This window comes from Dermacentor silvarum, chromosome 10 (genome assembly GCF_013339745.2).
Source record: "Dermacentor silvarum isolate Dsil-2018 chromosome 10, BIME_Dsil_1.4, whole genome shotgun sequence".
Taxonomy (NCBI): Eukaryota; Metazoa; Arthropoda; class Arachnida; order Ixodida; family Ixodidae; genus Dermacentor; species Dermacentor silvarum.
This window is the reverse complement of record NC_051163.1, coordinates 84,192,827-84,211,014: the sequence shown is the minus strand read 5'-3', so window position 1 is coordinate 84,211,014 and position 18,188 is coordinate 84,192,827. Positions and strand designations below refer to the sequence as shown.

Below are 18,188 nucleotides of genomic sequence, written 5' to 3'. Positions count from 1 at the left end.
TGTAGATAGCCCTCTCGGCCGAAGCCCGAAAATCAGCTATATGCATTTTATATGCAACAATTACTTTTGAAGCGATTGTTTATGCGAGTTATAGAAAATTACTGTTCCCTGTTTCATATAGGACTATTGCAACTAATGATCCGCTTGTGAACCCCTCGTGCCGCGCAAGACAGTAAACTCTCAGTTGTATGAACGTCAGTTTAACGAGTATTTCAGAATAACGAGCTTTTAGACGATGCCCGGCGTTTTTCTATACAAAAATTTTTCAGTTAAACGAATTTGCTAATAGAAAATATTTCTGTTGAACGAACTTGATCATTGGACCGGGATAAATTTTGAAATCAGCTCAACGAAGTTTTGCGCTCTGAAATATCAGACCTGAAAATTCCGAAGAAAAAGATTCAAATCCTGTTACTCTATCCAAGGCTGTAGAATGCCTAGGAAAGCTGTGAGACTTCGTGTCTCAGCACAAGCTGTGTCAGCGGAAGTGCACAAAAACATAGACTCTTTGGACAGCTTTGTTACTTCTTCCGCTTTATGAGCACCAGTGAAAATGAAAATTAGATTTTTTTTCAAAATGGTTCAGGCAGCAACGTAACTGTTATGCTCTATAAACCATAATTTCATAAATTGCATTTCACACTTTTGACTAGATGTCTGCTGTGCCCAATGCGGTTCAATATTTAGTGAATATTCAGCTTAGCGAATTTTCAGTTTAGAGAACTATTTCCTTGGGTTCCTTGAAGTTAACTAACTGAGAGTTCAAGTTTACTGACTGAGGTCAAAAGCTGCAGGGGTTGTTCAGAACCTCTTTAAAGTACAAAAGCGGCACTTATAGGCAATGAAACATAACTTAGTGAGACATTCTGGATTCCGTTGTCGTGCTTAAATGAGCAGGAGTATGACGAACGTTCAGGGGAAAAAAGAAGAGGAGCACGATGTTGTGGACAATGTGATGAGGCCAGATTGGAGTTCCCTTGCAGGGTGATATTCCTGCGTGCTAAGCGGCATTAAAGTATGATGGTAGTTCGTTGAGTTTCAATAAAAAAAAGCTGAGTCTTAAATAAAAAGAGTCACCTTGCACTAGGAACGCTTTGCAGCAGAAAGCCTTAGCTACAGAGCCTACGCGCAGGCTTACGGACTTGCAAAGCGTATACTCTACACCAAATGAACCTAATACTCAACCTAGAAAATTTCAGGACCTCTTGCTGCGCCATTAAGACGTATACGCGAAGAAGTACTTTGAGGACTGCGACGCAGCACTCACGTATCGGCACTGACTGCACGCCAAGAAATTCAAAGAAAGGCGACTTATGACCAATTTATCAGCTAATAATCAGCTGTCTTTTTTTTCCTTCAAGTGAGTATAAGTAGTGTTTTTTATGTAAGGCTACCCTAGTCTGGCATTGCGTTTTAGTGCCTGTTTAGGCACTTCTACCGGTCACTCTGAAGTGCACTGCAATCTAATAGCTCCTAAAGTACCTGTCCCAAGCGTTCTAGCAGTTTCTCAAGAACTTTCCTCGCGCAGATCGCTTCGTCATCACGGGTGCACACCATGATTCCTGGGGTTACGGAGCCATCGAACCGTCATCGGCTACGGCCGCGCTGCTGGAGCTGGGTCGCGCCCTAGGCACCCTGATAAAACGTGGCTGGGCTCCTCGCCGGACCATCGTATTGGCCTCGTGGGCAGCGGGGCAGATGGCATTCGCCGGATCCAGCGAGTGGGTCGAGGTGGGTGCAATGAGGAGGGAGCGGGAGGCTTAGTTTTCGCTAGAGTGGCTGCAAAGAAAAGGCGCATCCACCGAGCTGTGCCACTTCTCAAGTTCTCTCCATAAAGTTTCCAGTATTTCAAGAGTCCGGAGCAGGACAAGTGCCTCGTATCCTTCAAGAGATGTTCAATTACGCCGGTCTTTGGATCAATGTAGCCCGCCATGCAACTGCATAATTACAAGCGTCATCACTCCAAGTAACCCTCTGTCACCTTTGACTGCCGTTCCTTCCCTCAACACACGTATTCTCGTTCTCATGAGGATTAAATTTGGGATTTTAGATACCAGAGCCACGTCTGATTATGAGGCACTCGTAGCAGAGAATTCTGGTTAATTTTATTTTCCTGGGATTTTCTTACCGTACGCGGGCGCTATTTGCATTTCTCCCCCATCCAAAATGTGGTCACTGTAGCCGGATTTGATCCGTGCCCTCAGCGTAGCAGCGAAATGCCATGACCACTACGCCACTCCGGCGGGTATCTCGCAGTCTTATAGATCTTTAATGATCTCCACCAATTCTACGGTATTAGCATTAACGTCAGCGGAATGCTATCTAATCTCGAACCTATACTGTTTTCATTCTCGTTTACTGTGGACATAGATGCAGAGTGTTGTATTTCTGTGGCTCAATAGTTGGGAAAACCAAAAGGAGGTCACACAGCGGCACAATCGCGGCGCAACCGTTTTGGGTTTCCGATGGTAACGCATATAGAGGTGAACGGTATGTATGTGCAACGTTAGAAGGCGAAGAAAACTGAGGGAGGCATTGCAATCTCTAATTTGCCCACTGGATTATGTTTGCAAGCTTAGTGTTCGTCGTGGTTGAACTATTGGCGTTTCTTTCATTTTACCTTCACCAATTGTAAAATGGTTTGCTTAGAAACAAGGCAAGGAAAGAGACAAACAACCGGACAATAGCGACATGCGTACCTTGCAAACGACAGGCACCGGCCTCGCTATAAATCCTGGCGATGCATGTAGCCCACTGACACTTCGTTAAACTACGTACTTGCACCTTTTCGTATTATGGTCTTTAGCCTTTAAGATACCTCTGCATCGACGGAACGGAAAGTCTTTTGTTTCGACCAGAGCACATGGCTCTGTTAACACCTCATAGTAGCCCATGCCAGTCATGTGCTTGCAGAATATTGCTTTTGTAAAATTGCGAATTGGGCGAGATTTTTATTTATTATTTATTTATTTATTTATTTATTAATATTTATTTCATAATGTGTTATCACCTAGGAAGTTCCGGATATATTATTAGCACGAGAGCAGAAAACAAATACTCTTCGATGCACAAACGTCCACAAATACAACGCAAATTACAACAACGATTATTCTTTGCTATACCTTGTTAGCTAGGGCATTCTAGAACAGGTCTTCTAGGATAGTTCCAAATTATGGTGGGGGGTGTGGCGGGATGGGGGTGATTGCACTCGTTTGACGTGCGTGGCAGCTAGAAATAGAAAACGACATAGTCCGACAATGTGGACCAATTTTATAACTGTGATTTCGTCAATTTGAAATGCATGCACTGCGGGGGAAGGATGAGCTGCTTACATGAATGAAGGAATGTTATTACTTATGAAAAAAAAGTAACGATAGTCCTATCTGTTTCTTTTTCTCTCCATCGTGTAGTTCGCGCTGTTTTGTGCTGTGTACTACTGTACTGATTCTTCAGTCCAATTTCAGTGGCTTTAGGGGCCACTCTGTCTACTCATTGCTGCGCCATCGTAGGATATTGCTGTCTTGGCACCATAGCCAATCGTTTCCGTAGGAACCCCAAATTTATTTATCCAAACTGTAAATACTTCCTATAGGTATCAGCACCCTCAATACTAACTCTGTAAATTACTTGCTTCCGAAGCTATAATATTTACCCTACATAATAAATTTAGAACTTTCTTTCAATATCCCTTTTAGAGAGAAGGTGTACGCGCCTGTAGTGCCACCGTAGAGACAATGCAAACCGTTCTGCCTCTTGCCAGCACAGCAAACTATCGATAGGACACTTCACGAATGCTATCAGTGGACACGTTTTTCCTGTCGATATTTCTATGTCCAACCAATGTAAACACTAGTATCATGACTTGTTTTTCTCACTGTCTTCTTCAGGAAAACATTGTCCTGCTCGATTCCGGCGCCATCGGCTACGTGAGTGTGGACAGCTGCGTGTCCGGTACGTTTGGAAATCACGAAAATGTTGCTTTTTCACTGACTCTCTCTATTTTTGAAAAACAAAATGAAAAGAGTTGGAATTTGAAGGAACTCAACTTGCCGTTGCGCTAATATGTCACAGCAATGTTGATCTCAAACACGCTGCGGACGAGCTAAATAAAGTTCGCTTCTATATTTGTTCATGTTTCTGCCGAAGCTGCTACCTCTCAATGCGAAGTTAGCATACTGAAGGTCACATGTCATTACCAATATATCGGAATAAAAACAATTGAGACGTGACTAAGTACATGGGGTTGTCCTCGAGTCTGATTGTTTCACGTGCTAAAGCTATACCACAAATGCTAAACTGAAAAGTTAGCAAAACGTTTGTTATTATGTACTTGGCGACTCTACTTGTAAGCGAAACCTTTTCCCGCCAAAGTACATAATCCACCAGTACGAGCAGCATTCGGGTAGATAGCATCGCTTATTTTTCTAATTGCTGTTAAATTGACTTTAAAGGCCTTGTACGTAATGACGTGTAACCAAGTGCAAAATGCATTCGTATGTCTGAATTCCTCAAGCTAATTCTTCAGTCTACGAGTGTACTACGTTCTCTTCAATCCGCGCAGCAGTAATCTTCATTGTGCTTGTATATCCATGCGTATCTCGGCTATTCTCTCTTCTTTTTCTCACAGTGTTTGTGCTTTTCTCGCAGGACCGCGATTCGCAGTTCACGCATCACCCACATTGCGGGACGTGGTCTACAAGGCAGCCGAGCAGGTAATTACTTTCAGTGATAGCTCGCCAGGGTGCATAGTGGTTTATGCGCACTGGTCTGGACAGTGCATACAGGCCTCGTGTTTCCAATACAATACGTTAATTGCAAGGAAATAAAAAAAGAAGGTGGTCGGGCCTTTTGATTGTTAAGCCACCAAATGACAAAATGCAAAGCGCCCATTCTGTTACGCTAAACATTTTGCAGATCCGTGGACCAGGGCGCTCTCCACAAAAGCGAGACAGTACGAATATTCATGATATCCAGCGTAGCATAGTTAACACAGGAAGACTAAAGAGCGTTCGGGAACGTTATATCAGTCGTTGATGTTTATGTTGAAAATTCCTCGAAAACTGCAAGCGATGTATTTTTTGTATGTAGCAAGTTGAGCACACTTCCTCTCCTAATTCTACGGAGAACAGAACACAGTCTCCCAACTGGCTCCATTGAAAAGTTCGAGCCACGGATAGTCCTCCATTTTGAGCCACGAGGTGTTTTGAAAACAGCGCGTTGTTTACACTATGCACTGAAATTAGCTCTCCGGTTGTGCGCAGCTCCCAAAAAGGATCGAGCGCGGTAACAGTTGCCTTGTGTCTTCACAGTTCGCGCTTTCTCATGATGGTTACAGCTATCAACACAACTTGGACAGTTCGCTTCTATAGAGGAGCCATTTCTAGACGTTAATCGCAAAACGAGCATAATCAAGGCTTTTCTTGTTGTTCATGATGCTTTACACCACCCGATGAGCAAACGAAACACAGCGACGATCAAATACGGAAGACTTAGCTCTATTTCATCCTCCTGATATCAAGTATCGAACTGTACAGGCGCAAACCGCAGCTTAGTGCGAATCGATCAGATTAAACCTTACATGCTTGTCATAATCTAAAACAAGACAGAAGTTCGCAAGAAGATGGAGGATTAAAGTGATGAACAGTGGTCCAGCAAGTACTATAGCAGTACATCGAAGCCCCCGAAGTAAATACCTATCCTAGCTTTATTTTGTTGAAATAAACCAAGCACTTTACATCATTTTTCGTTTTTCCTCGTGAAACCCAGCGATGGCCTTTCCCTAAGTCACATGCGTGTCATGCACATATCAGGAAAATAACTACGTAATGTGACCGTACATAGCACAACGTGACGCTAGACTCATTGGATGACTGACGTGACATTTTTTCACCTAACTTGAATAATCATTCATTCTAAGTACGATATATGAAAATATCTAAAGAAACGCCGGTTATCTGAGCAGGTCCCGAATGGCAGCATCAAGCTCCTGAACGCATGGGAAAAAGCCGAAGGGAAAAGAGGCCCCGGTAAGCCTTATTCGTGCCGTAGTCTCGTGTCCGCTCCACTACAGCTAACACATCCTAATTTGTAGAACTTTATAGCGAACGGTGCATTTGGCGAGTTCGTATTCGTTCATTATTCCTACAGAGCAAAGTGCAAGGACTAAACACACCATTTCTGTGTTTCTTTCAGTTTTCGTACTTTGCGCTCTAGAAGTAGGGAACTACACATTATATCTTTCGCCTCAGAAAACTGTATCAACTCGGTAGGAGTTGGCCGTAGTGGTAGTCTAATCAAAGGCGATAAATGCTGTGCAGAACTATACCATACTATATTATACTATACCACCTATGCATACACCAGTACTATTTACCTTCCCGTACCGGAACATACTAACATGTACATGATTGCATTGCTTGCTCTAAGACAGTTTTCCACCAATCAAGGCGTGTATAAGTGTTCTTGACTGGGAAGCAGCGTTACATGACAAGGGGAAAGAAACATGAACAATGATGGATAATTATAAACTAGTGATTTATTGAATTAAATCTACAGCCAGATTTTGGCAAAGGCAAAAAAAGGCAGTGCACGTTCCCGCTAGGCAAAGCAAACCAAAACAACAAGGATGAACAACATGTACCGCGTAGTGGGAACCCTCGAGGTCGCTGTTCAATTTTTATGAAATTTTTTTTCGTTCATAGATTTTCGCTGAAATTCAATTGAATGTCATGCATGGTTTATGGAAGGAAGAAGCATAAATGCACAGCTTTCTTCTCTGTGCGATGTGAGAGTGCCTTTCGTACGAACGTGAGCTGGAGCTCGCCCGAAATTTAGCTTTGTTCACGCTCACATGCTTTGGGTACCTTTTCTATCTGCAAATCTACGGCCTGTGAGGCGAGATCAAGTGTTGTGTTATTGTCAAAGCATCCTTGCACTCGCTATAGTCCCATTCATTCGCCCCGTAGCATCCCGCTTATCCATGGCGTCGGAGACCACGCAGCCTTCAGCTTCTACGCGGGCATACCCTCGGTCGAGTTCACGTTTCGTCCCAAGGAGTGAGCTTCCCAGCAAACTCTGCATGCCTCCTGTTTAGCTTGCTTCTCAAAGTAGTCCCGCGGATCTTGACGAGCACTCTCGCACGGCTCAAAGCGTGATCTCCTACGTTCCACTTTGTACCTTTTAAGTGTCCCGACGTCCGTGGGTACTCGCTTAGGAGTCATGGCCAGTATGTTTTAAAGTGACGATAAAGACAAGTATTAGGCTGAGTGGGCAGATTTCTCTACCTCTCATATTCATAGTAAGGTGTCACGGTAGCTGTGAGCCACGAAGATATGGCTCGCAGCTACCGTACCACATCTCCCTGACATCAAAGATTTTAAACGCGCTCATGTTTGGCTTAGATTGAAGCGCACCGAAGACACTGCCACAGAAAGGAAGGAGGCAGGATAGCGGTTGCACTCTCATTGATTTTTTTATTGGACAGAAGAACATTTAAAAAGATGTTGCAGTATTTTCGCGCATGCGCAACAAAGCATGATGTGACATTCATGACAGGAGCGCCGATACTGTAACCCATCAAAAGTCTATCGCAATAGTTGTCCGTCCAGATACGCATATTCTATATCATGCCGTGTAATGATTGTCTGACTGGTGCAATCACTGCCCTTTTTTTCTAATATGGTAGGCCTCGACTATTTCATCGAGTTATGTGATGTTTGTGTCGAAAATAATATGCGCGTCAGTAAATCGTGGCTTACACCCACCGTTTGTGCAAGTGCTACAGTGCTCGGCTAGATGAATATATATATATATATATTATATATATATATATATATATATGTATATATATATATCATATGTATATATGTCATATGTATCATGTATATATATATGTATATTGTCAGGTGTTTATCGACAGGATTGAGAGGTCGAACTCGTGCGGCAGTCAGAACCCTGCGAGCAGTCAGGACAACCCCCGTGCGTAAAAGCGCTGGTGATGCGCCTGACTGACCGGCACTTCTTCGTCGTATTTCATACACCGGAGATGCACCTGGCTAACCGGCACTTCTTCTTCCTTACAATATATATATATATATATATATATATATATATATATATATAATATACTTTATTTGACTGAACATACTGTAAGGAGCGGTGGTCGAGCCCATCAGTCCGGGTAACTTGTTGATTTTGCCGATGTGTTGTGTTCCCTAAGTCGATCGTTTACGCATCTGCCGGACTGCCCCCATATACTTTGCCGCAATGGAGGGCATCCGGTAAACCAGCCCCATTTTGCATTTACCAAACTTGTTTTGATGAATCCAGAAAAGTACATTGGTTCTATTACTTCGTTAACGCGCTGGCAGATCAGAGACCACAGATAATTTTGCAAACGAGGTGCATACGACCTCGTTTCTCCACCTTGTCCTCACACGCACAAGTGAGGGAGCGGGAGCTGTGCGCGCGCTTGGAAGTGGGGCAGGTTGGTGCACCTTTCCTCATCCACTCCAGCGGCGGCGGCCGTGCACGTCCTATATGAAGGCAATCATTGCTGGGTTCGAAGGCTAGTCGGCAGGGTATAACTTATGGCTTCGTGTGCGATGGGTTCTCACGCACCTAGTTGGGTTTAAGCGGGAAGCAGCACAAAAGTGAATTCGCTCGCGGCTGCACCGTTCTTCTTGACACCAGTGTTCTGATGGCTCGTGTCGGCGGCCATCGAGTGAGATGCGTTGGTGTTTACTGGTGCGCGCGTGACAACGTGTTTGCTAATTTAGTTAGGGAGCTAATGTTTGCAGCAGTTAATACAGCCTATAAAATGATTTATCTTTCTTTTCAAATCTGCGTATTTGGTATCGCTCAATGCTTGGCCTGTCGGGGAAAACTTGTACTTTTTTTTTACTACGCGCTTGCATGTAGTGGGCGAAGTATAAACATTTTTAGGCTACGTAGTTTAGAACGAAACACACCATATAAGAGTTTAACACCTTAGCGTTAAGAGTCCCGTGTCGCAGAAAATCCGGCGTCGGCGTCGCCATTCGCGCCCGAGAAAATCATCCCCAACTACACAGGCCCACCGAATATATTTAGGTATATGTGTATGTCACGCCTTCTTGTATGACGTGCGGGTTATATTGCCACACCATTCTATGGCTAATGTTGCTCGTACCTTGTCTTACATTCTGGACAAAGGAATTTTGAGAATGACAATTCACAAACAAAGTCAAGAAACAAAACATCTACTGTGCATGCCTTTTATACTAAATCTTCTCAGACTGAAATATTAAAAGTGCGAAACAAAAACGGAAACCCGAAAATGACGTAATTTTTTTGGCGGGGTTGTGTACAATCTCCGGGATCGAGCCACGCAAGAGGCCGCGTTTCTACCAGAAAGCGTCCCTTCGTGCATAGCGTTCGTCGCCAGTGTTTCCGCTAACCATTACAGTCGCTTAAGCTGCATTGTCGGCAAGCGTAGGAATCAGTCAGGGATCTTTCAATAGTATCACGTTCCACTCTTAAAAGCGAAGGATAAGGGTGAGTGAGTGAAAGATTTTTTTTTTTCAGTATACGAGTTCCGCAGCCATCTAGGACCACGAGCTATAAAAAAAAAGTCGCAGTTTCACCTGAAAGGCGAAGCATCGATTGCTATAGCAAATTTGTAGAGAGCATACGAGTAATGATAGTAGTTTAATCAGCTGTATAAACTTGGACATGCAGCAGCACCGGCAACACGCAGAACTGTTGTCGACGCCGTCGGCGTTTTGCCCACGTTCGCACAAAATGCATGCGGCGTTCGTGACTGTTGCCGCATCCTCTGATATAAATAGGCACTTGGTGCCGCAGCTAAACGTCGTCTCCCTTCCCTCCCCCTCCCCCCACGGCCTTTCGCGCGTCGATAGAAGGCGCGTTTGCTCTACATATATGGTGATTGTAAAGGAGGAAAGAGGCACCTATTTGGGATCACGGCGCAGAACGCGCGTTCGTTCTCCGCCGTGGGTTCACTCCCCGTGAAAGCGCGCGTCCCTCGCGCCCTTTCACCTACTCGCACATACAGCGTTCGGCGGCGCGCGGCGACGATTTCATCTCCATTGACGTCATACGGAACCTCACGGCGACGGCTAAGGCGACGACGACGGCGACGCCGACGACAGAAATCTGCTTTGGTTGTCCATATAATTGCTATCGCAATAAAAAATCAAGAGCTCTAGAGAAATCGTATCAACTGGGTATTAGCGGTCGTAATGTGTACTTCTAACTAGTATTTTATTGCGATAGCAATTATATGGACACTCCAAAGCAGATTTCTGCCGTCGGCGTCGCCGTCGTCGTCGCCGTGGCCGTGAGGTTCCGTATGACGTCAATGGAGGTTAAATCGTCGCCGCGCGCCGAACGCTGTATGTGCGAGTGAAAGGGCGCGAGGGACGCGCGCTTTCACGGGGAGTGAACCCACGGCGGAGAACAAACGCGCGTTCTGCGCCGTGCTCCGTGAAGGGCTGCAGATGTAGGCTTCTCTGTCCTCCTCTACAATCACCATATATATAGAGCACACGCGCCTTGGGGCCGTATTCTGAAACGTTCGCCTAGGCGAAATCAGCATGCGCGCCGATTGGCTGTTGAGCAAATTGAATGACGTCGGGCTCAACCACCCAATCAGCTCATCCAATTTTGCTAAAACAGCCAATCGGCGCACGCATGAAGCGAAAAAGAAATTTCGCCTAGGCGAACGTTTCAGAATACGGCCCTTGTTCTGACGCGCGAAAGGCCGTGGGGGGGGGGGGGGGTGAGGGGGTGGGAAGGGAGGCGACGTTTAGTTGCGGCACTAAGTGCCTATTTATATAAAACGTTGTGAGGCGACAAGGTGGTAAAGACTTCCGACGCTGCTCGACGAGTGTCCCGTTCTGATGTCGTCGAAAACCTCTGAGCCGCACCTAGAGGCTCCGCCCTTACAAAAATTTTGTAGAAAGTCTATATAAAGTGTATAGGACATCTGTCTATGAAGTCAACAGACTTTTTGTAGACATTTCTTTAGACTAGTCTACAGACAGTCTATGGACTTATGGACATACACTATTTGTAGACTGGTCTACAAAATGTCTGAGTCTATAGACTGAATATAGACTGTCTATAGATCAATAAATTTTCACTTTTGTAGACAAATGTCTGTAGAATGTCTATAGACAAAAGTCTATAGGCTTATATAGTTCTGCTTTTGTAGAAATAAGTCTATAAAAAGTCTATAGACAGATGTCTATAGATTATCTATAGACTATTCCTATAGACCAGTCTATAGACAGTCTATGGACTTATGGCCATACACTTTTTCTAGACCAGTCTACAAAATGTCTGAGTCTATAGACTGACTATAGACAGTCTATAGATGATTGAAAATTCACTTTTGTAACAAATGTCTGCAGAATGTCTATAGACAAAAGTCTATAGGCTCATTAGTTCTACTTTTGTATACATGTCTATAAAATATCTACAAACGTCTATAGACTATCTATAGACTATTACTATAGACCAGTCTATAGACAGTCTATGGACTTATGGCCATACACTAATTGTAGGCTAGTCTACGCAATGTCTGAATCTATAGACTGACAATAGACGGTCTATAGATCAATGAAAATTCTCTTTTGTAGACAAATGCTTGCAAAGTGTCTATAGACAAAAAGTCTATAGGCTTATATAGTTTTACTTTTGTAGACATAAGTCTATGAAATGTCTATAGACTATAAACTATTCCTATAGACCGGTCTATAGTCTGTCTATGGACTTATGGCCTTACACTTTTTGTAGAATGTGGTAGTCTACCTACAGAGAGTTCCTGTAGGTCAGTCTATAGCTAATCCATAGACTTCAGCGTTACAATTTTACAGGGTGTCCCAGCTAACTTAAGTTTACTGAAGCTGTTCAATGAAAAATAATCTTAAGAAAAGACGGTGCAATAAGATCCGATTTTAAGACCTATGGCGTGCATTCGGCCTTGAATTCAGAGGTCTGACCTTCAGGTCTTTTTATGATCATATATCTTGCACCGTGTTGTTTTTAACCTTTCATTTTCATTGACCAGCTTGGCTAAAATTACTGGGACACCATATATACTAGATAATACACCACATTTTTCTAACTATGTTTCGGCAGGCAATGTTATTCCATAAACACTCGCTGCTGGGGTTTGCTAATAAGCAGTTTATTGGAAATGTCTATAAAATTTATTGTATCCAGTATGCATATGGGAACATACATAGGGAACTGTACATAGAAAAGCATGCATGCAGATGGAAGCAGACAAAAATCTAAAATGTATGCAGCCGTGAATCATTATGTAAAGCTGCATGAGCATTTGTGTAATTGCACATTGAAGAAAGTTTAGTCGCATGCAATGCATTCGCTTGAATGAAATCTATCTACAAGGTAGTTAAAATTTTTGTTTACATATGGCGGCAACAAAATTTTGAACGTATATTATGCATGTGCACCTGTTGCTTCCCATCTGCATTTATGCATTCATGTTAATGATCCCGAACCAGCTGTACTCTCATATGTAGCAGAAAGAAATATTTCAAGCAATTCCACAACTGCAGACTCATGTAGTGCAAAAAAGAAAACAAGTGCACCGATATTGAATTAACTGTTTTTATTGAACCATATAATACATTATTTTATTAAAATGCATGTCTTATGCTATCATCAAAAGAGAATATTTACATATTTAAAGCTGCTTCTCCTTGGCAAGCACGGTTGCCTGGCTGGCCTTGACCTTCGTGTCAGCCGTTCCGAAGGTGCTGCAGGTGCATGCTGCAAATATGTAGATACAACAATGTGAGGCAAAAATAACAAATGTGTATTCTTTGTACGTTCATAAAGCAGCTTAATATATTCGCTCAAACCACTTAAGTCAATCCTTATTACGGTTTAACTATGCCTAATGGCTGCTTGTCAATACAAAACAGTACCATCGCATAATGTTTCACTCTACCGTATGATGAACAATTAAACTGTTACAATTGCTGCTGGCGCCATCAACAGTATGTTACATTTTATGACAAGCCCATATGACACATTAATGTACTTAATTAACCCAAACGATCTCTATATTAATTGCTGAAACTAGGCTACACAGTTGGACTGTTTACATTTTTGGCTGGTAATTAAATATACCCGTGCGGAATAATATGCTCAGATGAGTGACTGGAGTATTGAACGTATCATGACAAAGATTGTAATTTATTTTCCTTAATACACATTTAAATGTCTTTCTCATACTCTTAACTGATACATCATTGGCCATAACTTCAATAGAAGGCAGATGGATTGATTGTGTTGATATGGTCACTTAGTTTCCTATAGATAATATCTTTTGGGCATGCTGACACGGTTGCAAGTTAGGTATACCACATGAGCACCAGAAATACCGCGTGAGCACTTTCTGTGTTGTGGCACGACACATATGCACCTCCTGGGAAACAAAACTGAAACTGTCATTACAATGAATGCTATCACAGTAAATAATTGAAGGCGCTCTATAACATAAGTATATTTTTCTAGAGTTTCGAGGTTCAGGACACTTAGGCAATGCAAAAAGATTGAGTAAGAAATGACCCCCCCCCCCCCATGTCAGCATGCTTCACTTTCATTTCTTTTTCAGAAAATGATACCAATTTGTAATTTTTGGGGGGAGTTTAAATGCTTCAAAAATGTGTTTAAGACAGCGATTCTCTGGAAACATTGTATGGAAATAACAAGACAGCATACCTATGTTGTCATTTTCAATTTCCCTGATGTTTTTCCAAGCTTTCCCTGGCTGTTTTCATGAAAATTCCCTGGCAGTCTATGACACCCGCTGTTTAGCGGCAATAAAAAATATTGTGGTTTAATGCTTGCATAACTGTAATTATAAAGAATGACACTTCAGTCACTTGAAATGCACTATTAGATTCAGCTGAGTTGAATCATTTGTTTAATAAAGCTGACAAGGGCTTGGCGAAGTTCGTAATTCATGGCAACACGAGCACAGCACAGAAAATCTTCAAACTCTCCTCAAACCCAATGGCTTCAGTTTCAAACGTGTAAAGCGTGCTTCCCCGAGCCACTAATTTATTGTTCTCCAATTCTTTCGGTTAAGTTGCGAAGCTGCGATTGACTGAGCTTATCGCGAGTTTCGTGCTCTGAAAGCTTTTGCGGTTATATATATTTATACTGGTTGCCAGGAGCCCCATAAGTACTCCGGCTTTTGACTTACGAAAACGGCAGCACATGCGGCTTGCTGATGCATGACCCACAAACACGGCCTTTCATCTGAGTACGCTAGCATTTATTCAACTGTACTATCGCGATGGAAAGGAATGCGAACAGCGGAGCGCGTGGCCGAAGCATAACTGAATGTATAGTGCGCGCCGTCCAGTCATCACCATTCACATGCGCGTATGTCCGGTTTGATTGCGCTGTGCGATGATGCACCCCCTATCTTGCGATATTTTCTTTCTATTTTACTTCTCTTTTATTTGAAAACGACAAAAGGTGACGTCGCAGTAATGATGAGAGCGCAAACTGTACTAACAGAAACAAAAATATCGCAGTATAGGGGGTGCATCATCGCACAGAGCAATCAAACCGGACATGCGCGCATGTCCATGGTGATGACTGGACGGCGCGCACTATGCCTTCAGTTATGCTTCGGCCACGCGCTCCGCTGTTCGCGTTTCTTTCCATCGCGATAGTACGTCTCTTTTAGACAATTCGTCACTCTAGCACAATTTCGAGGTATATGCATAAAGCGCTTTAGATGAGTTTTATTAGACAGGCAGCGCAGCGTTTATGGCCGCCGATCGAGCGCCACAAAACGAGACCTGCCCACAGTACGCCGCTTAACACACACAATCCGCGCTTATTTCTGCTCAGTATCCACGTTAAACATGGTGTATTTCCTTTTTCACGGACGTTGACAATGACGGTGAAATGAACAAGCGCGAGCGATCGCTTGCCATTCCCTATAGTAGAATCGAGAACCCGAGCGCGTTTACAAACCAAACGACAAACCGACACTACGCCCGAGTCGCCTACATTACATGCAGCCGGTTCGCGCTACGAAATACGCTCACCTAGTCATGAGCTAGTAACGGAAAACATCTTCGCTAAAACTTACCGTTCAGTGTAGCTGAAGTGTGATGCCACAAAGTCGAGACGAATACACAGACACCAAGGTGCAGGCAGCTCACCAGCAGCAACAAGCGTTGACTTGCCTGGCGCAGCCGTTGAGAATTCAAATCGACGCGGAGAGATGGCGCGCCGCCGTTGCTGCCGCTGCGCATGCGCAGGCGCTGCGGCCGGCGACGGCGTACGTGCTCCGAGAAATCTGAGCGCCTTTGCCCGTTTCTTTTCTCTTTTTTATTGTCGCTCTCTCTCTCTCTCTCTCTCTCTCTGCGTTCCATGCGCGCGAAACCGGTTGCTTTAACCTTCCATTTTTCAGTTCTTTCCATGGAAGAAGGAAATGCCTTGGCGCGCTGTATTACAAACGCTGTGGGCTATCGCATGGAGCAGGAGTGCACACTTGGATGAACGCAGTGTTTGTAAAAACCGTTAGCACGCACGTCAGGCGCTAACATTATGGCCAGCGACGATGAGTAATGTAGTGCATTTCTAGCATAGCTTTCAACGTACCGCCAAATGGGATACCTAGCTGCGCACATGTTAGTGCAGTCTGTTCCGGTGATATGTCAAAGCAATCAATACACTAATGACATACGCATATGCTCGGCCGCACAGGCATATAGCGCCTGGAAAGGACTGGGTGAGTTCAGAGTATCAGCGCAAATTGTAAGTGAACGAGAAGCTTTAATGAATTTATAGCGCGGGATATCAGTCTGCGAAAAACCACCCGATGTTGGTGATGCAGCCTAGATATGGGGAGAACCTAAAGAGTATTTGAGAATCAGACGACACATAAGGCGCACACCACATACACGACATCGGTTCATCGCACACTAGCAAATTCTGCGTTGTCAGCTGTACACATTACAAGTCTCTGTGCTGTTAGCATGATGCCTGTTTGTAATCCGCTTCTCGCTAAAACTGGCATTCATAACCTCTATTTACATGATTGGATCGGCATTTTGCTTTCTTTATTTTACCGCCGCAAAAGTAATGCTATGAAAAACAACTGTAAAGACTGTCTTGGGATTGCCGAGAGCGACTACGGAGGTCATATAATGTGGTGAACAAATGCGGAAGTATATACACCATGCCTATAATAAACTCTACAAGAAGGCTTTAAAGAAATGTCAGCAGTATATTCAATCCCCGTGGCTTATATCAAACGTAGCTCCGTATTATCCGCCTGTAACTCCGCTTGGTTACAGCGTACACGGGTTGGGCCGAGTTTAACGACTCTTGTTTATAGACGGCAAGTAAACCTGAAGCAATAACACTTTTACAATATCGCCAGTCCTTTAGTTCATCTCACAGCATACCGCAATCGGTATACGGTCTGTTCGCTCGAGTTAACATGATCTTTGGTGATATCCCACCCTATAGCCTTCACCGGGGGGGGGGGGGGGGTGGATATAGGAAGCCATTAAAAATAATTTCAATCACATAGAAGTATATATGCCGCTCCGTGTGGTTCGAAAGGAAAAATTATCATTGGGGATGCATTCCCGACTAACTATAGGTGCCGGGCCCAGAGGTTACATGTTAACAACCAGTGCAATACTGGATGAAACTCGGCGAGCTAGCACACTCTTAAACACCTAATCATCTGGTAAAATAACAATTAAGGACTGCGTAATTCAATGACAGAGATGCCATGGTGACCTTTATAGCTTTTCTCTGTAGACATTCTATAAACTGGCATCGGCTAAAGAAATAGCAAACAGAAAACATTTGCATATAAACGGCGTATAGACCGCTAATATAGACAAAAAATACAATTTAACGACTTTTGTCAAGACTAAATTTATAGACGGGGAATAGATAAAAGAAGTAGACACCTTATCAACTTTCGCCTATAGAAAATCTATAAACCGGGCGTATACAAAATAATCAACACCTTATCGACTGTCGCCTATAGACAGTCCTTAGACACAGAATGAACAACAATAAATAGACACGGTATCGACTTTGGTCTATACTTAGTCTATAGAGTGGAAGATCACAATAAGAAACAAACAACTTATATATCGACTTCTTTCTGTAGACCGACTATATAATGGCAGTAGACAAAAAGAAATAAAGATCTTATTAATTTTTGTATATAGACAGTCTATAGACAATGAATGGACAAGAATAAATAGAGACCGTATCGAATTTTTTTTCTATAGGTTGTCTATAGAGAGGAAGTAGACAAAAATAAGCAAAAATCTTATCGACTTTTTTCTGTAGACCGACTATGGAACGGGAGTAGACAAAATGAAATAAAAATGTTATTAACTTTTGTCTATAGACAGTCTATAGACAATGAATGGGTAAGAATAAATAGAAACTGTATCGACTTTTTGCTATAGATAGTCTATAGAGAGGAAGTAGACAAGAATAAACAGACATCTTATCGACTTCTTTCTGTAGACCAACTATAGAATGGAGGTAGACAAAAAGAAATAAAAATCTTATTAACTTTTGTCTATAGACAGTCTATAGACAATGAATGAACAAGAATAAATAGAGTCTGTATCGACTTTTTTCTATAGATAGTCTATAGAGAGCAAGTATACAAGAAGAAACAAACACCTTATTGACTTTTTTCTATAGACTGTCTATAGAATGTGAGTAGACAAAAAGAAATAAAAATCTTATCAACTTTTCTCTATAGACAGTCTATAGATTATTTATCAACAAAAGAACAAATCTATAGAAAGGCAAAGTTGTCTAGAAGAAGTCTATAGACATTCTACAGACAGTCTAAACTCATTTTTGTAAGGGCGGCAACCGTCACCAACGCCGCACGCGTTTCGTGCGAACGCGGGCAAAACGCCGACGGCGTCGACAACAGTTCTGCGTGTTGCTGGTGCTGCTGCATGTCCAAGTTTATACAGCTGACAAAGCTACTATCATTACTCCGTATAGCTCTCTCCAAATTTGCTATCGCAATTGATGCTTCGCCTTTCGGGTGAAACTGCGACAACGTTTTTGCCATCCTCGACTTCTTTTGGCACTCCTTCTGTAACTCTAATGACCCATTTCTGATCTGC

General features: G+C 43.1%; 1 protein-coding gene and 1 long non-coding RNA gene across 2 annotated transcripts in view; one reads left to right on the top strand and one right to left on the bottom strand.

Moving 5' to 3' along the window:
- The window catches only part of LOC119431669 (aminopeptidase NAALADL1-like), a 46,057-nt gene extending 44,293 nt beyond the window's left edge, over positions 1 to 1,764 (top strand). Inside the window, exon 12 of the mRNA XM_037699148.2 lies at positions 1,529 to 1,764. Within this exon, the coding sequence (XP_037555076.2) occupies positions 1,529 to 1,764 (236 nt within the window). The remainder of the gene's footprint in view (positions 1 to 1,528) is intronic.
- A 10,968-nt stretch (positions 1,765 to 12,732) lies between these two features.
- Positions 12,733 to 15,160, bottom strand: LOC125940781 (uncharacterized). Its single transcript, XR_007463988.1, has 3 exons — positions 15,149 to 15,160; positions 13,759 to 13,846; positions 12,733 to 12,801 (listed from the first exon to the last, which is right to left on the bottom strand). It is a non-coding gene; the product is annotated as an uncharacterized LOC125940781 (long non-coding RNA).
- Between the last annotated feature and the right edge of the window lie 3,028 nt (positions 15,161 to 18,188).